The 16,272-nt window shown below is 38.9% G+C and overlaps 1 protein-coding gene across 2 annotated transcripts in view; it reads left to right on the top strand.

Moving 5' to 3' along the window:
- The first annotated feature begins 220 nt into the window (after positions 1–220).
- The window catches only part of MTMR1 (myotubularin related protein 1), a 37,283-nt gene continuing 21,231 nt past the window's right edge, over positions 221–16,272 (top strand). Inside the window, exons 1-10 of one of the 2 annotated variants that reach the window (XM_034064010.1) lie at positions 221–458; positions 3,076–3,181; positions 9,425–9,500; positions 10,369–10,463; positions 10,657–10,764; positions 11,165–11,266; positions 11,966–12,049; positions 12,685–12,834; positions 13,671–13,859; positions 14,888–15,073. In XM_034064010.1, the coding sequence (XP_033919901.1) occupies positions 334–458; positions 3,076–3,181; positions 9,425–9,500; positions 10,369–10,463; positions 10,657–10,764; positions 11,165–11,266; positions 11,966–12,049; positions 12,685–12,834; positions 13,671–13,859; positions 14,888–15,073 (1,221 nt within the window). In that variant the 5' untranslated portion in view covers positions 221–333. Of the gene's footprint in view, positions 459–3,075; positions 3,182–5,858; positions 5,876–9,424; positions 9,501–10,368; positions 10,464–10,656; positions 10,765–11,164; positions 11,267–11,965; positions 12,050–12,684; positions 12,835–13,670; positions 13,860–14,887; positions 15,074–16,272 lie in introns of those variants that run through there. The other variant, XM_034064011.1, reaches the window with a different exon arrangement.

Genomic DNA, 16,272 nt, shown 5'->3' with positions numbered 1-16,272 from the left:
CCAACACCCGTCTGCCATGTACGTGTGTGAGCAGCAATAAACATGTCAGTTTCAACCCTTACGCCTCTGACAGGCAGTTTTCCACGCCATGCCTCCCATGTCCATGCCTGCCCGGGCTAGAGCCGGAGGGGCCCAGCCGCCCTCCCCTCAGCCCCGGCCCGCCCTCACGGCGGCGCGGAGGCCTGTGGGTAAGCCCGGCCGCCAGGTGACAGCTCCCGGCTGCCGGCGGGGCCCGAGCGGGCCGGGCTGAGGCACCAGGGCCGGGCCGGGCGGTGGAGCGGGGCCGGGACCGAGGAGGGGCGGCAGCCCCTTCATCCCGGCGGGGCCGGAAGCATGGAGCGGGCGGCGGCGGCTGCTGGGCCGGCGGTGGAGGGCGGCGTGAACCGGAGAGCGGTGCGGGCGGCGAGCGCGGCGGCAGGGGCAGGGTCCCGGCAGCCCAGCACGGAGGCTCTGGACAGGTGAGCGCAGCCGGCGGCGGAAGGAGGCTCCGCTACCCGTACTTAGTGCGGGGCTCCGCGGCCTGCGCTCCGCGGACGGCGCCCCTCGGCCCCCGGCCATGGCGCGGGCGCTCCCTGCCTCTCCGTGCACCGAAGCCGGCCTGGAAACGAGCGTGGAGCCGGGGGGACTTCAATCTGGGAGCTCACTGCAGTGCCCGCGGGCTGACGGTGCATTGTCCCCGGCGGGGAACCGGCCCTCGTCAAAGTTTCCTGCTCGCTGTTGTGTGTTTTGCATCATTATCGTCAGCGATGGTTCGGCGGAGGCCGGGGCTGCAGGGCGGAGCTCGGGCCGGATGGTTTGGGGCAGTGCGTAGCTTCTTCCCGACCCCAAGTGGGGCTGTTCTCAGCCTTTAAGCGTTTATTCACGGTTCTGTTATTCATTCATTCCCCCTGCAGCGGTGTAACTGACTTACCGTAGGTGCGTGTGCTGCCGCCGGTGCAGGCGCTCCGGTTTCACACAGGGCTGGACCTGGCCAGGTGTTGTCACATCTGCCTGTGCACTCCGGCAGGGTACCTCTTTCCTTTAGAAGGTTCCAGCTGGAGGCAGACTACAGAGCTGGGTTCAGAAATCCTTAAACAAGGAGTGGAAACTAGCGAAAGCTTCACCCAGATGGAAAATAAAGAAAAATCAGTGTATTTAAGAATCACTGCCCAGTTGCAGTCTCCATATTCCCTCTATATTAGGAGAAATCTGGAATTTTACATTGTTTTAGTGAAGGTAGAAATCAAATGTCCATTTTCTGTCACTGAAACTCGCAATTCTGTGTTTCTTAATAATGCACATTCCTATCATAGTTTCCTTGTTTCTTCTCCTCATCTTGTTCTACTCTGGAAAAGTTATAGTGTCCACTTTTCATACAATATACTTATTTGGCAGTGTGGTTGTTCCAGGCTGTGCTGATGTGCATGACCTCAGGTGAGACAGAATGAAAAGACATGCTGCTATTTGTCCCGCTTGACAGATGGTGATAAGTCACAGCTATGATTGGCATCCTGAGGTTCACTGATGCATCCTCAGACACTGATTGTAGGAGATGGAGTTGCCTTGACATTGTTTCCGCCTGCTGTTGTCTTTGTTGATGTAGTGATACCCAATGAAGATAAGCCATAGAAAAATAAATCCTTTTCTTAATTAACAAGTAAATGCGTATTTGGAAACAAACTTAGGCAAACCCTGGGAAGATGTACTAGAAATTAAGGGATGTGAGAGAAGGAGAAATGGATGGGATCAGAAAAGGTATATTCCAGAGTTAGCTCATTACAAAACTGCAGTGAAAAGTTTCCTTAAGTGAATCTGGATTCAGGTTTAGCCCTAACCTGACAGCTGCCTTCATTGTTCAAGCAGGAATACGGTACATGTGTTTTTGTTGCAAAACCACATTTTGTGATCTAGTACTCTGTAGAATCTTGCAAGTGGAGAGAAAGCTACAAAAATGTATCAGTTCTGAAAGAGCTTTCATGTCAGTTTCACCTTGTATCTACCTATACCAGCAGAGTCAATGTGTGAAAAGACTTCTTGGTAAGGTGAATTGGTCATCTTATGTGAGTATCCTGCTCTCTTATTGTCCAGGTCATCTTCACTTGTTTGGTGCTAAGTATGCGCTGACTTTGGTGTCACTGGATACTCATAGAATCCAAAGCTGGTTTATGAATGAATTCTAAAAATGAATTAACATTTTCTTTCTGTATTTGACTTCCAAATATGCATTAATATCGAAGAGCCCAGCTGAGCTGTTTGAAGAACTGGCACTTAGCTAAGCTATGGCAGCCCTGGCACACAGGGAACAGTTCCCTCTGGCATCCCCAGTTTTCCATCAGATACTGGTGTCTCTTGGCGCAGACCTAGCGCACTTCAAAGTGGCTGGCAATAAACTGTAGTTGCTTCTTGCTCTCAATACTATGTTATTTATGAGCAGCACTAGTTCAGGAGACTGTTCTCAAGACCATCATCCTGGGTTTAGTGCTGTTCTGATGCTTTGTCCCTAAAGGGTTCTTACTGCAGAATTCCTTACTGTGACATGGGAAGGCCTGTCCAAATATTATTCAGAGATTATTTTACGAATAGGAAAGAAATGCCTAACTCGAAGTTACACATGAGAAAACATGTGTTTTCTACATTTAATATTGATATAGAACACAACACTAGCTTAGTGGAAATTTTTAAATACTAGCATGGAGTCATTTAATTTTGAGCATTTACTGAATAAGCAGGAAATCATACGAAGGAAAGTGTAAGGAGTTTCCTATTCACCAAATTCAGTCAATGGATGGCTTTGAGAAAAAAAAAGTGTGAATGATGACAAAAATTACACTGGGTATGAGAACCAACATTTTAGAAGTTCCTAGGACCCTATCCTTGCTTTTAACCTACTGGCAGCTCGACATCTATGATAAAATCTAGTAAAATTCTCTTCCCTGATTTGATCAAACAGTTGCATTCTGCCTGTAAAGCAAGCTAATTTTCATGATGTTTGTGATTATTTATGCTCTTGTTTTCTGGATGTGCTCAGTTGCTTTGCTGTTCTCAATATACGTTTTGAATTACTGCTAACTAATTTGAAACATTCTGGTTTTGCAGCCCAACTGGATCCCATGTGGAATGGTGTAAACAGCTGATAGCTGCGACCATTTCTAGTCAGATTTCAGGGTCTGTCCCATCAGAAGGCATGTCCAGGGACTACAGGGTAAGTGACTTGAGGAATGCATTGATTTGTTTAAGAGAAAAGAATGAATGATCAGGAAAGTCTTTGCTACCTTGATTATCAGGTGGTAAGTACTTAAGCTATCACTGAATGTTTCAGAACTAGAAACATCTCATTATGTGTAGGAGTCTTGAATCTGCTTTGTGTTTTCCTCTGTATTTAGAATAGTGGCATTGAAGTCTGCAGAATAAAAATTAAGAGAGGTGAAAGGAAAATTACAAGCCAATGTTCTGAATAAAATGCCAAAAGTGAGTTGTCTTTTCTTTTGATTACTACATTTAATAAAAAAATAGTAAATTTATAGTTACAGGTTTGAAGGTTTTTCTAATGTGTGTCATTCAGAGTACAGAATTGAGCTTTACAGATTTCACAATAAAGAATGCAGATGTCTTTGTTACCATGTAAAGGACAGAAATTACTATTATTTTTCACTGGGTTTCACCAGAGAAAATTTAACACCAAACAGACAAACAAAAAATCACCTTTTCCATTCCCTCCCAGCAACATTTTTATCACTAAGGTAATGATTGCACAGTATGGTTTACCTGTTAGGTTCTATTACACTTTTTTACCCCATTTCTTTCATGTTCATTTGCTGTTTCCTATATGTAGCCAGCCAGCTGAACTATCAGGAGTGGAGCATATGCAGTTTTCCTTCTCTTACAAACTGACATAAGTCAGCTTTGTTTCAAGTCTCTTTCAGAAACCCAGCCTTCAGCTATCTACATCCCTTTTTCTTTCCAGATTTGAAACACTTTCATGGCCTTTATTTAAAATGGCCAAGTGAAGATTTTTATCTTTTTTGTTGTTTGTTTTTAATTAGTTTTTAAACTATTTCCTAACAAGCTTTGTGATTTATAAGTCTGTTGTCCAGAACCAGTGTATTTTAGATTCTGTGACAGCAGGTCAGATTCAGCCCAGGCCTGAAGATGAATCCGCAGAATGTTTTTGGCTGTAGCCTACTTAAAAATTCACCTTCACAGAGTTTCACCCTATTGGCACAGTCAGCAGTTTATGCTTATAAGAAAGTGTAGCTCTTCCATGCTATGGCAGCTGAATTGCAAATGCTTACTTTGGGTCAAGGCTAACATCTTTGATGAAACATTGTAGGAAGCCTTGCATAACAGCTGTCGATGTTGTATTTGCCCTGTAGATCAAGGATTTCATTGTAGTAAAATCCAAGTATGTAGGCTTGGTGTTCAGTTTATCTCTGAGTTAGAACACATTCTTCTGGTATAAAGAGCACTTTTGAATTCTAAGTAACATCCTTCTCTATACCAAAGTCATCTTGGGTGTTATTTAAGAGGAATAAGACTTTCAAGACCTAATTAAATTCTACATCATTCTCTTTCATAAAATGAAAGGAAAAAAACCAAGCCTGGTGGTATTCGGTGTTTTGTGTATAAACTGTATTTGGCATCATTACATTGCAGTGATTTGGAATCCCATATTTGTGTATAACATGATGGAATTACCTTTAGTTACATTCAGGCCTAGTATCTTGTGAAGTGGTGTCTATGCTTTAGGAGAAGGTTTCCTTTGCACTTAGCTTCTGCAGGAGTTCAGTGGTATGATTAGTTGCTTAGTCAGTACCACTGGCAGGCTGGGTTTATTCATTATTAATGTGGAATTCATGTGTAAAAAGATAATGCCCACTTATAACTCAGTTTTCCTTTGAGACGTCTTTCTCTTTTGATGTACACTGATCAGTTTTCTGGGTCTTCATTACCTTTGCCTACCTTGAATTGCTGCATTTAGAGACTCTTACAACAACGCGGAACATTCAGGTAGGGCCAGATGCGTGTGTGTGTTTCTCAAACTGGTTCAGGCAGTTCTGTTGCTTTCTGCTGGATTTACCAGGAACTCACTGCTTTATTCTTTCTTTCATCTCTTTTTTAATGTTTGAATCTATATGTTTCCAAAAATAGGCAAATACATCAATTCTTATATCTAATGGTGTTACGCATGTTACTTTGTTTAACCTGCCTTACCAGAATGTAATTTAGGGGAGGGTGAAGATGCAAGCAAAGGGGCTGCAAATGAAGTGGTCAAAACTGGAGAGCACCAAGCAAGCTCTTGCTTGCTAAACCCTTCAGCAGCATGATTTTGCTGAGCTCTGCTGTGTATGTCTTCTCTGACATACTCTCTGCCTGGAGAGTATTCTTGAATGAAGGGTTCATGTAAATGAAAATGACTTAGATTATAGTAGCTGAGCACAGACACCTTCAGAAATAAGTTGAGAAGAGCTGAGGCTTCCTTGTTTTGCCATTTGAATCTAAAGGATTGTACTTGTACTTGCTTGTACTTCAAGGTTGTTATTGCAGGCTCATTGTCTTCCACCTAGAAGGATTACCAGGCTCTTTCTTCTCTTCACAATAGCACATTGTAACTGGATAAAATGGTGATTAGTAATGAACATTTCAAAAGAGCTTGGCATTTGTTGCATCACTAAAATGAAGTGGCAAGGTTGTTTTTAGACCAAAGCAATTTGCAAATGCAAGCTACTAGATCTGTTTCATTCTTTCAAAATCCAGCTATAATTAAAATGCTTGGAAGTAGGGTTCTTCTGAAAATCTGATGAACTTAGATGATATATTTAACAAATCAAATATGTGTGATTTGTTGGATAACCTTTTATATTTTAACTAACAGGTATACAGGAGGCCTGTTATACGGGTAAGATTACCTTTGGCTAACAGTAAAACGGCCTCCTACCTGTTTGTCTTTTGTGCTGTGTGAGATCTTGGTGTGTCAAGCATTCTTCTTTACTTCATTCATGGTTTTTATGAACCAGTCAGACCATTTTGCTATGCAGTGCAACAGCTTCTTTGCCATAGAAATGCTTTATATACATTACAATGTTTTCATGAGCAATAAAAGTCAATGTGTAAGAGAGCAGTATTTTTAAATGATGTTTTGAATGTGCAACACTAACTTCAGTTTTATTACATTAATGTTGTCAAAATGGATGCTTGCAGCTGAGGCTTACATGCTTCGGACTACAGAGTGCTGTATTAGCAGCTCTAACATGTTATCTATGCTAAAGAATATTAGTGGTAAAAGCATTATGTCTTTGTCTATCATATTTAAATAAGATACCAATTCTTGCTTGCCTTTGTACCTGTTTTGCTTTAATTGTTACCACCCTTGTAATACAATCAAAAGTTAAGTTTGAACTTAGACACCTGTGCAATGACTTGCATCTTTTTAATAATTTTGAGACTGGGTCTTGCCTATTGTTCACTGGAGAGAGAAAAAGGGCATGCCTTGTTTTCTTGTCCTTCTCTCTTAGTAACATTTATGGAGTGAGAAATGATCTGGATAGTGTTCTGACATTGTTCATGAAATGTGTCTAACACATATTCAAACAAAGACCTCTTGTTCCGTCTCAACCCAAGAGATGAAGTCTGAATGATGTCTTTTTCTCATCTGTTGTTTACATATTTGAAAATGATGTGTTTAGTGCAATCATACAAACATACAAGTTGATTATTTTTATATATCAATAATTGGTCTGGGTTGAGTAACAAAAATTGATTGTTTTAATTGTTTTTTCATAGTTCTTTGTAAAGGCTTTTGTCTTTGAAGGGTCTGCTGTGCTTCTTTATCTTTCATTTATTTAAAACCTTTTGGTGTAGTTGCTGGTTGTCTTTCTGGTTTTCTTCCAGAGATCACAATATCTGCTTTGGTTTAACTTCAGAAACAATGTTTTTATGGTCTGAAATTTAAGTAATTTCTATGGAACACTATTGCACCAAAGCATTAATGTTAGGAGTTCTTTATAATTTTAAAAGATTTTTTAGTTAATTTCTAAACTCTTGTAGAGTTCAAATGATGTGAAGATACCTGAAGGCCTTCCTTCAAATGTTCCTTTTTTTAAGGTTCTGTAGAAAGAAAACTTGACTTTAGCAAACCTTTGTAAATTTAGACTGAGGCTGGTTTTGCAGTCTATCAAGTGAGAAGTTCTTTGTAGCTGAACTGGGAATAATAGACTATCATGAGCACAACTTCTCTCCAGTTAATAAAGAAAGAAGACACAAGACCAATTTTGGCTGAATATATTAAACCAATTCTTTCATATGACCCTATGACATTTGTGCTTCTCTCTGGAGTACACAAGGACCTTAAGTTTATTAAAGAGATTTAATTAATGTTCAGGATTTCCGGACAACATAATGCAAAATTAACACAAAAATGTGAATTGTTTTGCATACTTTGCTATGAAGAATAATTTTGGGTAAAATTCCCAGATTTTCAGCAACAACCCAGAAGTTGCTGGAAGTATATGTGAGACCACGAAACTGGAAGTTCAATTAAAACATGTTTTACACAGTGGAGAATTTTCTAACTTGTTGAGATACTTCTATTTGATGTCAACCTATATTTTCCTTAAAAGATTGCATGAGTCTTCCCCTAATGCTATGATTGCAAGCTGTACTCGATTTCTTCTATTGATAAGCATGTGGCATACTTTGAATTCATTTTCTTCGCTATGAGGTTGTTTGTCTTAAAAGGACAGTACATACTTTTATGTTCTTACCTACCAGCACTGACTCTTATGTGAAAAAGGGAGTGTATTTTTCTTTTTGTGCTGTGCCAAATAACATCTAAAGGATAATGCTAACAGCTTGGATTCCTTTCTGTGGAAAGCAGTTTGTGCCAGGAGTAGAAGATTTTGAATAGCTAAACTGGAGTTAAAGTATATGCTGTCTTTTTAAGGAAAGTGAAAAAAGGAAAAAAGCAAAGAAAAGATTCCATCCTTTCACCTATTGTCTGCATGTTTTTTCCTGTTACTTCTCTCTTGCCCTACTGCTGCCTCATGCAATGCAGGAGATTCAGGATGGACACAATGGCTATCATTCTGAAGCAGAACCTGATCAGGTGGCGAGTTTTACTCATCTTTCATTCATTAACTGTGTAGCAAGGTACTATATATTAGTACTTGTAGATCACATAGAAATCTGTTTCATGCAGGAGAATCCATAGAAAGCATTTAGTATGCTAACTGGTTACATGCTAGGTAGGGGTTTTGTGTAATGTCAAGCAGTCTAAGATGTAATACTGCACGTAAACCCCTACCTGACAGATCGCATTCATCCCTCTAAATCTGCAGGTATTGGCTGATTCTCTAAATGTCATCTCTCATGATAGGTGCTGAATATAAAATTTTGTTAGTTTAGAAGAAAATCTAAAGCCAGACATCAACTTAAACATCTTTAGAAATCATTTATTAGTGAGGACTTTGGGTAGTTTGCTTGGAGACAGACAGATTCTACGAATTACTTGAATGTGAATCTGACCTGTGGTATAAGAGAAGAGTTATTAACATAGTCCATTATATTTATTCTCACTTCAGGATGTAAAATTTGAAGCCTTAATATGTCACCATGTTGACCTGAGAGAGATCACTTTCTCACATGGTCCTTAAAAGTCCCGTAAACCCTTTGTTTCTTAATTAAGATCTTTAGTACGTTGTAAATCTGAGCTGCCAATGAAGGACCCAGAGGTTCAGTCCTGTATCATCCAGGAATGAAGCAATTTACCTAAATGAAAATGTATGGAACTAGCTCTTATTTTAAAATTGCTAATTGTTCTTCTGTATTTCATTATTACTTCATTCTTTAAGCTGACCTTCTGGATCCAAAATTCCTATAATGGACCTCTTCCTTAACCTGTGGCACTCTCAATAGAGTATCTATTGAAGCCGAGCATCATGGAGGGCTTCTGACTTACTCCTATGAAAAATACAAAGTTAGAATATTAAATAAAGCTTCTGCCATAAAATTCTCTCAGATGAAAATACTCAATATTAAAAACAGAAAAAAAAAATAGTATGAGCTTTGAAATGTTCTCAAGTAGATAAAATACCCCAAATAATACCTGCATTTAGCAAAAGACTAACAACTTCATTATAAATTTGGGCTGATCTCATCGTTCATGTTTTTGTATGCTATGTGTATCTAGCATGTGAAACTACTTGTTGCATAAATGCTTCATTACTAATATGTAACTAACATGTATGCCTGTGTAATAGTTATAATAGCAAGTGTCGTGTTTGTGGTTTTGGTTTTTTACTATGGTACCATTTAATACAGTTGTGCCTTGTAAAAAAAGACACACTTGGTGTGTTCCAGTAATCTGGTAGTAAAAGCACTTTGTATCAAAATGTATCGATGTAGTACAGATGGGAAGTGAGATTTACTCATGGTTTTGGGTTTCTGCCAGGCACTGCGGGATGGAAACAAACTAGCACAGATGGAAGAGGCTCCACTTTTTCCTGGGGAATCAATCAAAGTTATTGGTAAGCATACTACTGAGTACTACACTGAATACTGTTAAATCACTAGTTTATTTAAAACCAGAATATTGTTTCCTTTTGACTTTTGATGTTTAAATTTAATGCCACTTTAGATTAGCTGATTTGGTGTGGATTTCTTTTGTATTTCAAATCCAAATGTAGGAAGGAAAAATCAGTTCCAGAGGATGGCTTGCTCCATGTAGATAAATCAGCTTTTTCAAGGGTTAGTTTGTTCCATGTGTGTGTATGGGGTTGTATTTTTGCCCGGGGATGCCAAGGATACTTCATAGATTCAAAAGCTTCAAAACTGTGATAGCAAAGAAGATGAAGCTATAGAAAACTTAGTTTCTGGTTCTCAATGAGATTTATTTCACTTTGACCTGTGACAGCAGACTGTGTTAGCAGTACAGTACTTGGCTGGAAAAGAATACTATCTCTTTCAAATAAAAGTGAACATGAAGATACAGGGCTATAATTGAATTAGGTGGAAGTCAGTTGTGTGTGGATGAGGGTTGGATGGTCTGAGGTGACTGTGAGTGCTTTACACCTCAGAGCAGGGACCAGAGCCACCCAAAGCTAAGAATACCAGCATGGTGCTTTATTACCTACATGCCTTTACTGCAGCCCATGCTAGCTAAGCCCTGCCCCAATTCCTGAGCAGCCATGGGACTGAGGGATTTGAGTGTTTTCATCATTGAGCTAAAGACAGCTCTCAGTCCTGACAGCATCTGAAGAGCAGGCTTTACTATAGAGGTCAAGCATCAAAATCTTACAGAACTGCTAAAATCTTGCTATTTTTAAATGGAAATAGACTTTTATGGAAGAAATGCCCCCAATAGTAAAACAAAGCTTTAATTGATCTGTTTTCCAGCTAAAGATGTTATGTATATCTGTCCGTTTATGGGAGCAGTCAGTGGTACTCTAACAGTGACGGACTTCAGAATGCATATCAAAAGTGTTGAAAGGGTAAGAAGACTTCACTATTTATCTGCATATTGTTTCACACAGGACTGTTGCTGAGGTAGATTTCAGAAAGTGTTAAGTTTGGTGTAAGTGAATGCGTTAAATGGGAATTGTAATTGACTCTGAAGAAACATATGTGAACAACATTAGTTTGTGTTCCTCCTATTGTGTAACAAAATTGCTTTACGAATTTCAGGATCCACCTTTTGTTGTTGATGTTCCCCTTGGAGTCATAAGTAGAGTTGAAAAAATTGGAGTACAGAGCCATGGAGACAACTCGTGTGGTATAGAAATAGTTTGCAAGGTATGGCATGGTAGGGATTTATTCATATTAAAGCATTTTCATCTCATTTTCCTGTAAGAGGAATCTGCATGCACATGTTCTATTTTTCTGACTGTTCAGTTCCCTGTATTTGAACCCTGCTTCATTTAGATAATATATTTCAATTCCTCTTATGACACTTGCAGTCTTAAATACTTCTGCCTTTTGTCTCAAGAGTGAATTCAAAGGAAAAGTGGCTATTTTTATATCTAGCTACTCCAATTATGATCCTTGGCATCTGATACAAATACAGAATTCTGTTCTAATGTGGATTAGATGATGTCAGTGTCTTAGTGCTACATATGCCTTTTTTTCAACCAAATTTCTTATAACTGCCTTTGTTTTTTTCATAGACTAAAATAGTGTAACTTATTTTTGACAGGATATGAGAAATTTGCGGCTGGCCTATAAACAGGAAGAGCAGAACAGATTAGAGATCTTTGAAAACCTTGTAACACGTGCGTTTCCTGTTTCTAATGGGCTGGTAAGTCTTAAGATGTAGAGCAGGCTGTCACTGGCCATCATTTTTTGGAAGATATAGGTGGGGAAATACAAAGGGCTGTATAACAACAATAGAAATGCTGATTCATAAAATCTGTTACAGAGCACCAAGCTACTCTGTCCCTGTTTCCTTGTTACATTAATTCTTAGAACAGTATGTTGTGTCCTGCTAGCAGTGAAGTTAGTTAACTTGTACATAACTGTTGAAATCTGCATTTGCCTAATGTTGCTGATTAAAAATATATATGTATTGACTCTTATTTTCTGCAGCAGATAATTCAGTCTGGAAGTTCTGTTGAAAATAACAAATAAGTGCAATTAGTTTTGTTGTTAGCTGCAAAATGCTATTTCATTTGCTTGTGTGGGTATGGAACTAATTGAGAGGTAGGAGACCAAGGTCCTCATCCTGGCTTTGCCATTGATGTGTTGTATGATCATAACTTCAGGTCTCTGTATTTCCTATCTTGATTTTGTCAATTATATGGTGTGTACTTGAAGGAGGAAATGGTGTTTCATTTTTTTTTCTAGCAGTGTTGTCCAGCCTCGACTGAAGGTTTCATATGTGCTGTTAAAGTGTTTTGGAAGTGTTACATTTGAAACATTTGAAGGTTCACTCTTTTGGAGCTTACTGTGCATACAACCCATCAGAGAGTAATTTATGCCTTTGCTTTCTTATCTGCAGCCTCTTTTTGCATTCAGCTATAAAGAAAAGTTTGCTGTTAATGGCTGGAAAGTGTACGATCCAATTGTGGAATATAAGAGGCAGGTAAGTTACAGAAGTACTTAGTGTATTATTTTTTCTCCATCTCCCCCAGACACATTTAAACAAGATAAAATAATAGAAATGCAAAGTTTTCAACTCTGTTTACATACACACACTATCTAGATCCCCTGTTTAGATAATGAAATGCAAGTGACACTGAGAGTGTTGAGTGCCTGCTTCAGTTGGTGGAAGTAACATGTGCCGAGTACCTGAGCAGATTGGTCTATCTTAACGTGCATTCTTAAATCCACATTTTCCAAGTGCTTTTTCTAGAAAATATAGACTTTATAAAAACCTGCATTTGAATAAGCATCAAACAGAAGAATAACTGTTGTTTGTCATTGTGGATCTACAGTTTGATTCTTGCAAAAGTATTTTTGTTTCACTATATGGTCACTTTTTACCTGAGCATGCCACCCCTTTAGTTGCTTATTTCACTATCAGTTTTACAGCTAATAAATAAGGAAGACTTTTGGTGTTTTGGTTCAATCAGGAGACCTAATTTTAACTTATTTAAAAGAAAAATGTGGTTACACTTCTTTTTAAAAAAGTATGCAGCCTGTACAAATATTCATTGCCCCAAATTCATGTGTGAAGATCTAACCTGAAAAATACAAAAGTGTTTTGCTTTCATACAGGGCTTGCCCAATGAGAGTTGGAAAATATCCAAAATTAACAGCACCTATGAGCTTTGTGATACGTATCCTGCTATTCTTGTTGTGCCAACCAGTGTAAAGGATGATGACCTCTCAAAAGTGGCAGCGTTTAGAGCAAAAGGCAGAGTTCCAGTAAGTGAAACTTGTACAAGGAGGTATAATTACCCTACAGATTTGTAGCTTTTAAGAAATTATTGGAGTTCTTTTAAGGCTTTTTTTTATTATTATTTTTCATAACAGTGGGTTGGCTTCCTTCCTGAAGCAGTGAGGGAGGGAGCAAAGAAAGAAGAATTAGGGATTAGGCTTGATGGGTTTATAACTGAAGAGAACAACTACAGTGTTGACATGTGAGTCTGATTGCTTGGTTATTGTGCCATATAATACACTTTTGTTTGGAGTTAACGCTTCTAAGCTACAGTGGGATCTGGTGCTAATTCACATGTTAGCTTGTGTTCTGATTTGGTGTGGAATATGTTACTGTCATAGCAGTTTTATTGACAATAGACAAGTTTTGCAGGTAGCATAGGAACACCTTTAAATACATTAAATAGTGACAGTTTTCATGCTATAGATCTGCTTACCAAGGTAGTGTACAGGTCTGTAGACTTCCACACAGAAGATGTTTTTTGTCTTCCATTGTTTTTAGAGGGGTTTTCTTGTTTGTCTTATATCCCTTTGGTTGGTTGGTTGTTTTTTGTTCATTTTTCTAATTAGTAAGATGCAGCACAGGCTTATTTTTTATTAGAAATAAAAGCTAAGATGTTTAGAATCACTTTGCATTTCAAGCTGAGATCTGGGATGAGCAGTGCTCGTGTGCCGTCTGTATGGTTTTGCATCAGCTTGTCCTTAAATTTGCATTTGTTGTTTTTCTAGGAAGTAACATGCAGGCAGTATAATTGTCTAATTGCACTCTGATCTACTGCTCTTATAGTAGTTTAGTAAACTAAAATCATTTCCTTTTCTTCCAGGTGCTATCCTGGATTCATCCTGAGAGCCAAGCAACAATAACACGATGCAGTCAGCCATCGGTCGGCCCAAATGATAAGCGTTGCAAAGAAGATGAAAAGTATTTGCAGACAATAATGGATGCCAATGCTCAGTCACATAAACTGATCATCTTTGATGCCAGACAAAATAGCGTTGCAGACACAAACAAGGTAAGTTTCTATCATAACATTAGTAGTTCTGTCTCTAATACAAGGCTAAAGATTGAGTAAGAGATGAGAATGAGGAGAGCTTGATGTTGAAAAGGGTTGAAAAAGGTTCTCTAAAGAGGGCATGGAACGGAAGGCAAGCTGCTTGTAGAATTTTGGAAGGGCTGGCAGGAACTGAAAGCAGCCTGAAGACATAGCTAAGAAATGATGTGGCAGAGCCTAGAAAAGACCAAAGGTTTCAGTAGTAGCAGTTATTTTTCTCCTTCCTAGTAGCTGGTGCAGTGCTGTTTATTCCACTTTAGCCTGAGAACAACACTGACAACACACTGGTTTTAGTTGTTGCTAAGTAACAATTACTCCAGTCAAGGACTTTTCAGTCTCATGCTCTGCCAGTGAGGAGGGGTGTGGGAAGCAGACAGGACAGCTGACCCAAACTAGCCAAAGGGGTATTCCATACCACAGCATGTCATGCCCAGTATATAAGCTGGGGGGAGTTACCGTGAAGGCCCAGATCGCTTCTCGGGTCAGGCTGGGTATCAGTCAGCAGGTGGTGAGCAATTGTATTGTGTATCACTTATGATGCATTTATTGTTTTCTTTTCCTTTTCTCCTTGTTATTTCCCTTATCATTATTATTATTGGTGGTAGCAGTAGTAGTTTTGTGTTATACCTTAGTTACTGGACCATTCTTATCTCAACCCATGGGTTTTACATTCTTTTGATTCTCCTCCCTACCCCTCTGGAAACGGATGGGGAGTGAGTGAGTGGCTGCATGGCTCTGAGTTACTGGCTGGGCTTAAACCATGACAATGGATGTATTATCATATGTAGCCTCTTACTATTAGAATTTCTTTCATCTAAAAGAAATAGTCTAGTGCTTCTTGGAAAAACAAAAGCCAACAATATGTTTTTATTATGCTAAACTAATTGTGTCTCAGGAAATCCTGAAACCTGCCCAGAATAACTCTTAACCTTATGCTGAAATCCCGTACGTGTTCTTTTCTTCGTCTGTTTTTCCTTTTTGAATGACAGGCTAAAGGTGGAGGATATGAAAGTGAAAGTGCCTATCCAAATGCAGAGCTGGTCTTTCTGGAAATTCATAACATACATGTGATGAGAGAATCCCTGCGTAAACTTAAAGAAATAGTTTATCCTACTATTGATGAGACTCGATGGTTATCAAATGTGGACTCCACACATTGGCTGGAATATATAAGGGTAAAATCTGATATGAAAAATCAGTTGTGTTTTTAAAGGAAGTTTTTAACTTGCATTTCTGAAAATATTAATAGAATAATGTCTAGATTTAAGCACATTGCTTTCATTGGGGTAATCATCTTAAAACCCCTTAATTTTTAAATCAGCATTCCATAATAACTTCGTGTTTTGTGTATTGGTAGGTAATGAGTTAATCCCTGATAGCACAGTATTCTATTTAGTGTTGGACAATGTTTTATTTTCTTGAGAGGGAATGTTTGTGAACAGTCCAGGGTTATCCCTGCTTTTTGGAAGAATGCCCTGGGAACTTCAGATTCTATTTGAACAACTGCCAAAAGGCCTTGATTGTAAATCCTGCAGTCTTTCTCATCCTTCCCTCCTTCAATGCAATGTTGGTGTTCCTGTGCGGGGCACCTACATGTTCATGGCCTGTTTATAGTCAGCACTCTACTGGCTTATAATCTGCTCTATTATTTAACATAATATTAACATAAATCACTACCATACTCAGTTTTACACTCTATTTCACTGACCTCTGAAATATTTCATTATCACGTCCACTCTGCTGTTTATGATGAATATGGATGAGTGGAATTTCTTTTATCAGCAACTTGCTCAAATGTCACTCATGCAAAACATGTTTGGGATAGTTCATTAGTTTTACTCTTCTATTAACTAGTGCTTGCTATCTGCTGCAGGAGAACCAATAGAGGGAGCAGATGCTAAATTAAGAATTAAACAAATTTAGTGATCTTTTGGGACAGTTTAATGTTTTTATTCTCTTAAAGTTGGACTATTTCATATAGCTTTGGGAATCTTGAGTGTCTGGAAACCTTTTCTGATCAGCCTGGCATTTAATGAGATAATCTGTTTTTAAAAGTGGAGTTGTTTGGGCTGGTGGTCACCTTTGAAATCATTGAAGTCATTGACTTCAGTGGGGTCCTTGGGCTTGGACCTGTCTGAAGTGGACCCTTCATGCCATTGTTGCACAGATGACAATAGCATGACAATTTTAAATTTAATTTAAATTATTTTCAAGAGTTGATACATACATAACATTCTTTATGGATGTGTCCCTTACGTGATACTTAACATTTGTCTCTTGACAGCACAAACTATGGCCTGATTTCTTACAAGATGCCACTACTGTGTTGGCAGTGCTGATAGTATCTCCCTGTGCTTTTATCCAAGAGTCATTT

The sequence above is a fragment of the Melopsittacus undulatus genome, chromosome 6, assembly GCF_012275295.1.
Source record: "Melopsittacus undulatus isolate bMelUnd1 chromosome 6, bMelUnd1.mat.Z, whole genome shotgun sequence".
Classification (NCBI taxonomy): Eukaryota; Metazoa; Chordata; class Aves; order Psittaciformes; family Psittaculidae; genus Melopsittacus; species Melopsittacus undulatus.
Note: the sequence above shows the minus strand (reverse complement) of the source record. Positions and strands in the feature narration are given on the sequence as shown.